At 38.4% G+C, this 9,619-nt stretch overlaps 1 protein-coding gene across 1 annotated transcript in view; it reads right to left on the minus strand.

Moving 5' to 3' along the window:
• Positions 1 to 2,066: 2,066 nt before the first annotated feature.
• Positions 2,067 to 9,619, minus strand: part of OLA1 (Obg-like ATPase 1) — a gene marked incomplete at its 5' end in the record, with an annotated part of 40,475 nt that continues 32,922 nt past the window's right edge. Inside the window, 3 exons of the mRNA XM_010194273.1 lie at positions 2,067 to 2,591; positions 6,657 to 6,779; positions 8,856 to 8,952. Coding sequence (XP_010192575.1) covers positions 2,490 to 2,591; positions 6,657 to 6,779; positions 8,856 to 8,952 — 322 coding nt within the window. The remainder of the gene's footprint in view (positions 2,592 to 6,656; positions 6,780 to 8,855; positions 8,953 to 9,619) is intronic.

Genomic DNA, 9,619 nt, shown 5'->3' on the forward strand with positions numbered 1-9,619 from the left:
TGCTTGAAACTTGCTACGTTTATCTACAAGTCACACATCCGAGATGGACAGACCCACTAAGAAACACAGGCCACACATTTACTGTGGCAGTGGCCACAAGTCACCAGTGATAGGAGAAATGGAGCTTATCAGATTATCCCTTCATTTAGGAAAACTTGGTTTTATTCTAAAATAATTTCTTAGCTTCAGTAGTTAAAAGAACATTAGTTAAAAGAGCTGAACAGATAAACTGTTCAGACAAGTTAACAGGCCAAAACATAAAACATTATAGTATATATATATTTTTTAAAGAAGATGTGGCAAGTGTTTTAAGTACGTTTTCTATTTTCAGACTATTGTAATAACCTCAAAATCCTCTGTCTATAAAAAACCTGCTTTGTTCAATTTTTAATTATTTTTACTTTTAGAACAGGGAAGTATTGTGAAGTACACACACTCAAATCTAAACAAACGTGGCTTATTAAATGTAACCAAGAGATGTAAAAATACAAAGCAATCCCTCGATTGTGCTGTCCTTTCTAACAGCTTCACTGACACGATAATTAGGAAGCATTGGGATATTTTGGAAATGAGAATGGATTTTGGACAGGAGAAGAGAACCCGTTCTGGCGGTATCAGTGCAGTGAAGAGGTTGCGTCTCTTCCCCCAACACATCCACTCCACTTCTCACTCACCTTTCATTGCGTCTGAGCTTCAGCATGAGCCTTTCTCTGTCAGGAGCACCTCGCCGACTTCCAAGAGAAACAGGTAGGCTCTGGTTTCTTCTGGACTGGACTCTTTAACGCAAGGTTTGGCGGTCTTGATCTTTTCTCAATTACCTAACATCAAAATAACACCAAGAACAAATGCTGGCTGCACCAGGGCGATGGCACAAAAGCGAATTTCAAGGGTTCCCAAACACTGAAGCCCTAATTTCCCTGCTTTACAACACTCTCTCATCCCTTGCTGCCACAAGAAAAGGAGGCCCCCTTTAAAACAAAATCAACAACTATGTATTGAAGTCATCTGCCCTCCCTCTTTCTCCTCCGTGCAATTAAAGGCATGATGCCAACTTTCCAATAATGAGCCTCGTGGCTCGGGCTGACCCACATCTCACTCTTTCAGAAACGAGTGACGAAGCTCAAAGGCAGCGTCTCCAGAGACGCCTCTGCACAGGACATGACCAGCGCTCCCAGTATCGGAAACGCAGAGGGGAGGTTGGCCAGGGGCAAGTCACCTTGTCAAAGTTGATAGCACAGAAATTTATCACAGCGACGCGAGAGCTCTGGCACACCAACGAGCCACGGTTGGTGGCTAACATCAGCATCTCTCCCAGCCCTGACCACACTATGTCTGTCGCTGAAACCACAGGCATCGGGCACTTCAGAAAAAGCCAGGCTGTTTTAAACACATTAAACATACTGCAAGTAAGAGCAGTTCTACAGCCTGCATTAAAAGTACAAAGGTGGTTTTATTTTTGCCAACAACTTATTCTTCTGCGTTACTCAAGGAGACTTGCTCTGCCTCATGGTTAGAGGGGTAACAAATTACTCGCAGGTGCAGCCTTATTTCAGCAGAACCACTTGCCCATCCAGCACAGCGCGACCTCTTCCTCCACACCATCCGTGTCACCCTCCGCTGGCCTGAAAACCAGACCTGAGAGGACAACACACAGCATCAGGCACTGCTGTGGCCGCCTCCGCGATTTAGCAAGTTCAAGGCAAGAGCGAAACACATCTTCAAAATTATTTGAACAAAGCAGCTTCAGTCTCAAAGACAGCATGCTTTTTCTACGTGTATTTCCTCTCTCCAGTAAAAATCATTTAGGCTGCATCATTATCCTTACTATCATCTTTCAGTGAATGTCCATCTACAAATTCATTAACTTCTCTGAGCCAAATCATTGGCATCCTAATCTTCTGATTCCCATGAAAGACTCACTTTTGAGATACAATTGCAGCTGCCCCACACTGCCAGTTACTGTACCATACACGTCTTAAAATTCTGTAATCAGCATCCACCAGGTGCCGTATCGCATTCAGCACACCACAGTCAGTCAATACAGACATCCCCAAACACACCAAGGCTGGTTTTGTCAAATGTTTTATTGAGTGTAGACATCTGGAGTACTGTAAAACATGCATTATCTGTAGATTCAAAAAGGAGCAAGCCACATTGTCCTCACTGTCAAACGTGTCAGGCTTGGCATACATGATGGAGATTAATGAAGTATCATGAGAGTAATATGGTTCCTGAAAAGCTTCTACAATTTGGAGTAGGGTCTTAATCGTTTGAAATGCAAAGCTGTTCACATTTAGTGAACTTGCGTGTTCGCTGGAGGTGCCATATTTTAATTCAAAACAAACAAGAATAATTTCACTAGGGGGAAGGGAAGTTCCCTAGGTAGAAACTGTATGCTGTTTGTTTCCAGATATTCCATCCTAAATAAAAATTCATATGCTTTTTGAAGCAGCACAGTTTATTTCTGAGCAAGGAACAACATCTGATATTCATTTCTTCTTGGGTTGTTGAGGTGTATTAAATTTAAAGAAGATAATATCTCCATCCTCCACTATGTAATTTCTGCCTTGCTGTCTGTATTTTCCAGCAGCCTGTAAATAGAGCAGACAAAAGGAAAATGGGTTATTTCGTTCGATATTTTCTAGTATTTTCAAATGGTAATTATTTAAATACATTTTGGTAAAGAAACGCTACTACTTCAGCTTCAGAGTTTGACAGCCAAAATACTCCTCAGTTTGACGTAATTTGGTTTTACATACACATAAAATACATACAAAAATAATTTAACCTCCACTGAACCGGCGGTGCTTAAATACCATCTGCATTGTACAGTGGTAAATCTGTAAACCAGGGCGAGTCTTAAGATAAAGGACACCGAAAACAACTAGATTTTTGTTTGGGGGGGTTTTATTTTTCAGCTTTCAGGTTTTCTATTTTTCTTCACCTAAAAAAACCTGCAGATGGCAAACGCTGGCGGCAGGAATCTAAACCAGCGCTGCTGGAGAGGGCGGTCGGCAACAGTTTGCCTCGTGGCTGCCTGGCTCTTACAGTAGTGTAGGAACTACTTCTGAGCGGCTCCAGCAAAGGACAAGCGAGCGCTGCCAAAACCGAAGACGGGAACACGATGCACAAGTCACAACAGTGTAAGCCTCGTGCTCCGCGCGGGGCTCTCTTGTCTGCTTGTGCTCGGATAACGAAGGACTGAGGAGCACAAAATACAGGCTCAGTTTTTCTGTCAGAAATTTCCTTTAGAAGGAATTTGCTTCAGAAGGACAGACATAAGAGCAGATAGGCTGTGAAATCAGGATACAGGAGAAGGCACATAGACCAAAGACATGAAAAGGAAATTCGTTATGAAAATGCCGTACTTGAGGAGAGCGGAAAATAGGCGAGGAACCTATTAAATACCCGTGCTCTCCGCATTAGAATTTACTATTATATTTTTCTATCTTCATCTCATCGTAATTAAACCTAGTATTAGCGAGGCTGTGGAGAAGCTGTGGCATTAGGACTGACAGCCTGGGCGGGAGGTGGTCTGCAGAAGCATTTATCTTGAAAAGTGATCTACAATATGGAAAAGTTGAGAGCTTCGGCTTTAGTTCAATAACCATTCCTGTTTTGAAGTTTCCTCTTGCAGGAGAAAGTGCTTCCATGCAAGACCTCACTGTGCCATTATTCTCAATGACACTGTCACAGTGGTGACATGCTAAGATCCCATTACAGGAAAGCTGTTAACTAATGACCTTAGTTGCCGTAGAACAGATCAGATTAATGGTACACAGTTCACTTGGACACCTTTCTTTCACAAAACCCGCTCTGTGGAGCAATGTATTTCCCCGCATTGCTGTCTAGGAATTTAGAGGCTCGATAAGCTCGTTGCTGTGGTTTCTTATTTAAACGTTGTCACCAGTGATGCTAGCCTACAGAAAACTGCAGATAAAATAGCCTTGACAATATAGCGCAGCAGTAATTGACCTTACCCCGTGCAACACTATCGATAAATAATAAATAGGACTTCACTAATGTTTTTATATTTCCCCCCTTGGAAATTCGTTTAAGACTACAAAAGGTTTACTTTCAAGTAGACTTAGTAGTTTTTCCCTTTGAAGATCCTAATAATGCTCAGAGTCAAGAGTAATTAGACTAATTGATGGCATAAACACTAATAAAACAGTGCTGTAAAAATCGTCAGCAAGCAGGAGCTGCAGGCACAGGTACAGAGACATTTTACAGTCGAATACATTTATTACTCACAAAAATCTGTAGAAAAACCTGACCTCCACAAAGTAACACTGCAGATTTTTTTAGCACACTCTTGCATGCTGTCAAAGTGGCACAGAGTTCTGTAATTAAATACATTTTGACACACTAATGCAAGTTTATGTATTTTTGTTACCAGTTTACAGTTAATTAAAAGTGACAGTGTTCCTTTAAATTCTCTAGAGACCATTTAATCCATTTCCATTGCTATCAGAAACACTGGTTGAAAAAATCAATACCCATTTGTGAATCTTGAGTATGTATTAAACAAGACACGTCTAACCAGTTCATTTGCACTTGAAAGCAGCCATCTGTAGAAGCCAGCTTTGCCTAAGCAGATATGATTGCTAATAATGCGATATCCCTGTAGACTACAAAGCCCACACAGAGCTATTCAGTGTATAGTTCACAGCACTGGCATTAAATTAGTTATGCTGTACTGGTGTTAGACACACACAAAATCAAACTTAAAAATCGATCAACTCGATAACATACAAAGCAAGCAACTCCCATTACCACTGTTATTTCAGTTGACTCCTAAAAGCTCCCAAATTTAATTTTGAAATTTGCCAGCAATATCAAAGTAATTAGTATTGTGTATGGCATGAAACATTGTATTAAATGCAAATTGGAAAAGACCAGAGTAATATAATGCATTTCTCTAAAAGCAAGGCGTTTTTTCTGACCTTGATTCAAAAACTGAGTAACAAATGCAAATATCCTTGCTTTGCAGACACTTCAAAACCATAAAAATTTAATCATTAAATAGAATTTGAACATGGAAGCTTGATATCTACAATCTTACATTGTGAAAAGCAGAAAAAACCAACAAACTAACAAAAAAAAGCAAAATACTTCAATACTGCTAGATGAATTGTATAGGTATTAACTGACAGCCTCCCAGGGAAAACACTCAGACTTCAGCTTCAAAAACCGTTTCTGGCAAAATTTGAATCTCGGTTACATAAAGTGGTTTCTGACTGCAGAATATTAGATTTATTTATAGCTGTGGTTTCACTTTACAACTACAACTCTACTTCCCTTTTCATAAGGCAGTTCACATGCCGCAACGAACCAATTATACTAGGATTTTTTTCCTTCACTTCCTGGGGTTCAAACAAACCTATTAAAGTCCCGCTGCTCAGTATGATCTTCCTTAGTGATACCACTGAGAATAAGCTGAATCTGAAATCATAGTTTTGCATACCTTTCAAGCTATCAAATAGCAAACAATAAAGCTGAACCTTTTAAATTCTTTAACACGTTATAGCGCGTAGGAACCTTCAAATATTGAGATTGATTAAACGAAACTAATGTGCTTTGCAATTACAATTTTATAAAATACAAATCTTAATGAAAGATCAAAAAAGCCAAACGAGAAATCAAACGGGCACGAAATAAAGGGAAGCTTCTCTGCTTAAAGAAGGTGGAAATAATGCAAGAGCAACACAGAGACAATCAGCTTTTCTTACGACGCTTATTTGCCATGTACAAGTTCATTTCATATTTAATAACTTCAAATCAGATATAATTTGTCAGCCGTAAGAAGGGCACATCTTTGGGCACCCAATCAGTCTCTGCCCTCTAGTGTTGAGAAAGCAGATAAAACTCTTCTTAATAGAAGCACCACTACAAAGAAGAGTGGGCTCAAGAAAAAAGTTTTACATTAAATATCTTCACTGTCTAGTCAATAGATAACAGCTAGGGAACCTCTCCTGTTCTCATATGTTTTCGTGGACTACATACAACTATTACTGGCGCCCTGAACAATCAAAGTAAGGAATGGCATCTGAATAAGACATCAAAGGGCGATTGAATTAAAAACTGAAATGGGAAAATTTAAGATTCTAATTATGCCTACGAGAGTCTAGGAGTGAAATCCACTAATCCTGGCAAAAAAAAAAAAGGTAGTTTTTATATGCAATATTTCCTTAACCATTTGCATCCAACACTGCAAACTCGAAACAAGAGGACACAATATTAGAAGAAACAGATTTTCTGTTTCTTGCATTTCCTTTTAGAGGCGATTCAAAAATCTGCGATCTCATCTTAACAATTCGATTTTTCAAAACCGAGTTCATTTTAAGGCTTATTAAATTCTGAACATTAACTTGTAAACAGAGGGAAAAAAAAATAGCCTAGTACTTGGTCTTAGTGTTGACATTTAGTCCACACACTGTCAAATCCTGGATACTGAAATAGCTGCATTCCTGTTCAGTAAGTTGGTGCACTTGAATTCTTTCCTAAGTGAAAGACGAAAATAGATTCTGGTCTATTGCTAGAGGTGACTGTTAAGATTCACTTTGCATCAAGAACTTCTTCCCAGTGAAAAATAGACTTGAAATGGAAAAATGGCACATATAGAGGAAAGGAGAAGAAAAAGATGGGGAGCTCACCTTGACAGCAGCTTCTGAACCTCCTTCTTTAAAATCTTCATATTTCATTACTTCAGCCATAATGAATCCCTTTTCAAAATCTGTGTGAATCTTCCCTGCTGCCTGAGGAGCCTTCGTCCCTTTCTGTCAGAGGAAAGACCGGAAGAAAATTAATTGCATTTAAGAAGATTGATTGCAGGAAAGAGGTTTCTCCCTTTTGATGCGCTTTCAGGATCTGCTGAAACTTTGTTTCGTATCAGTTAAAATACCAAGCATTAAGCTGGGTAATTCTCAACACTGGGACACACAGATAGATGCCTTCGCCGCAGATAAACCACCAGATATTAAAGAAGGGCAGCTTTGTTTTTCCTAATAGGTATCAACAGTAGTATTGATTTTAGAAGCTATGACTGTGTTTTGTTGTGGGATTCGCTTCGATCCCTAGCTCTCCACACAGAAAGTGAGGAAAAGAAAGATTTTAAAATCACTTTAAAATCTGAATTACTCAAGACTTTTACTTATGTCCAAATACTTTCAATTAGATGGTAACATTAATTGGCAAATCACATCTTTAATCAAAAATGATTTACAGATCTCAAGCCCTACAGAGTCACTTGTTTTAATTTCAAAATAATTTTCGTACATCTAATACAGAACAAAATGAGCACTCTCACCGAAATGTCAACAACTGAATCACTAAAAAATAAAAAAATCACAGGCAACTATTTAAGATCATTTAAGTTTATGCAATAGAGGAGAATGCTTTATAACTGCATGCTTTAAATTACAAGGACATACATTCTGTGCACACACAACCATGGAGAGAAATTTGAGAAATAATGGTGACCTAAAGGCTGCTTAATAAAGCATGTTAAAGTGCTAAGGAGTCTGACAGTGTAAAGCACAGTTTTTACAATAAAAGATGTATTGGGTTAATATGGCTACTCACTGATGCCTACCTGACTAAATATCTTTGCGCATTAAATCAAAGATACTTACAATCAGTCTTAAGATAAACCAGCTTTCAAATTTTCTAATAAAGAGCCAGCATTTCTCCTACTGAAAGCAGTGGAGTCTCAGAATGTGCTTTTAAAAGCTATGGCGAGAATCAGAACAACAGAACTTCTGCTTTTATATTATTTTGGTAGCTATTTTGGGGACTTCGGCGAGCAGTTATCAAGTAAAAGGAGAGGAGATGAAAAGGCTAAAAAAATAAACATGCTTTTAGGAAAATAAGTTTAACGTCCTAAACCAGACACAAACGCGTGTAGCAGTATTAATAAAAACAGAAATTCACTGGAAATTATGTTGATTAATGAAAACAAATTAATTCTATTGAATGACATTAAATAGAGCACAGAAACTCACTGCGCAGCACTAAATACACCGATGCAAAAAAACAACAGCTCAATGACAGATTTGCACCTCCAAAAGTTGGCATTTTTGTAATTTCTAAGATAGAGTTGGTGACCATACGCATTTCAGAATATTTTCCAGTACTAATCTTTATATTAGAACGTATTTACATTCAAAGGCAAACCACTACAGCTCATCTCTTAGTGCCCTCTGGGAATAAATTAGACGATCTCTGTGGCTATAATCATTCTACATCAATATTGAAAATTCATAATATCATTTTAGGCATTATGTAAGTTCCTCAGCTAAACTATAAAGCTACCAAAATAAACTGGGTCTAAATACTAAAGTCAGTAAAAGACCTGAATTACTGCACCCTGATTTTAGGTTTTTGAACCCAACTGTGTATCCATGAGGAATATAATGATGTTATATTGCTTTTATTGCTGCAAATGTAATCCGAGCAAAGCAAAGGAGGAATGAGCCACCCGCAACCCAAACAAACTTAGTGAATACAAAATGAAAAGCAACATCAATTTCACTGCAGACAAACCCAGTCACACAGATTAAGCAAGCACAATACTGGTACGTCTTATCTCTGACCACAGGAGGAGGGTAGACAGATTCTACAGGATGAAGAAATTCAGACTATGTAATAGGCAGAATCAATTGTTACCTGCCTCAATCAATGCAGCTCCACTTTCACTGTTCAGCAGCTCACAAATAATTAAAGTTATCCTGGACAAAAACCTCATCTGTAATGACTAGCTAACCGCCACCATGACAAACTTCAAAGTCAGTGATATCAATCTGAATTCAATAGTGTGGAACTGGATATAGCTGATGAATAAGTATGAATCTTACCCTGATGGTCCATGCACGCACTTCATCTGGGCCTGCAGTGAAAAAGTATTCTAGTTGGAGTGCTGCATATCCAGCCTTAATGATCTTTGCTAAAGCGCTGGAAAAAAAAAATGAATCCAATTCATTCAACATATACACGTAAAATAGCTAAATGCCCCAAGTAACCAATGTGCACGGAAAGCCATCGCATATTTTGAGGACACCAGGTCTACTTTTAAGCACAGCAATAATCGCAGTAGCCTTTTCCTTTGAACTCTCTTCAGAAGGGCCACTTTTTTATTACTGCAGCCTCATAAAGACGGTATTTTGAGTTGTTTGTTTGGCAGGGTACAGAAATACGGGATAAATTTAAATCACCCTGTCAGGCAGCACTTTTGGTCTCATGCAATTTTCAGGACTCCAGGTCACGAAAGCATAACTGTTTGACTGAAATTCAATATTGAAACAATTTATTACAGTTCTTCAGAAAAATTATGGCAAAATTTCCTCCACCGTCCCTGCTCCCCATGGATGACGAAACAGTTTTGGTGATCATTCCTTCTCAAAAATATACATAACTAATACCTATGTTATAATTAAAACACTGTACAGAGATGACAGATGACAGTTAAAAACTTAATTTAAAATAAATCTTTTCACTCTGTCTCATGGTAAAGAAAGGAGAAGATTCTCTCTTTATAATGGTAATTACTCTGTCATTTATTATTCTATCAGCGCAAGCAATTAAATTACTGCAAGGAAATAGTTGATAATAAAGTGTAGGG

This window comes from Mesitornis unicolor, unplaced genomic scaffold (assembly GCF_000695765.1).
Source record: "Mesitornis unicolor isolate BGI_N332 unplaced genomic scaffold, ASM69576v1 scaffold5171, whole genome shotgun sequence".
NCBI classification, from domain to species: domain Eukaryota; kingdom Metazoa; phylum Chordata; class Aves; order Mesitornithiformes; family Mesitornithidae; genus Mesitornis; species Mesitornis unicolor.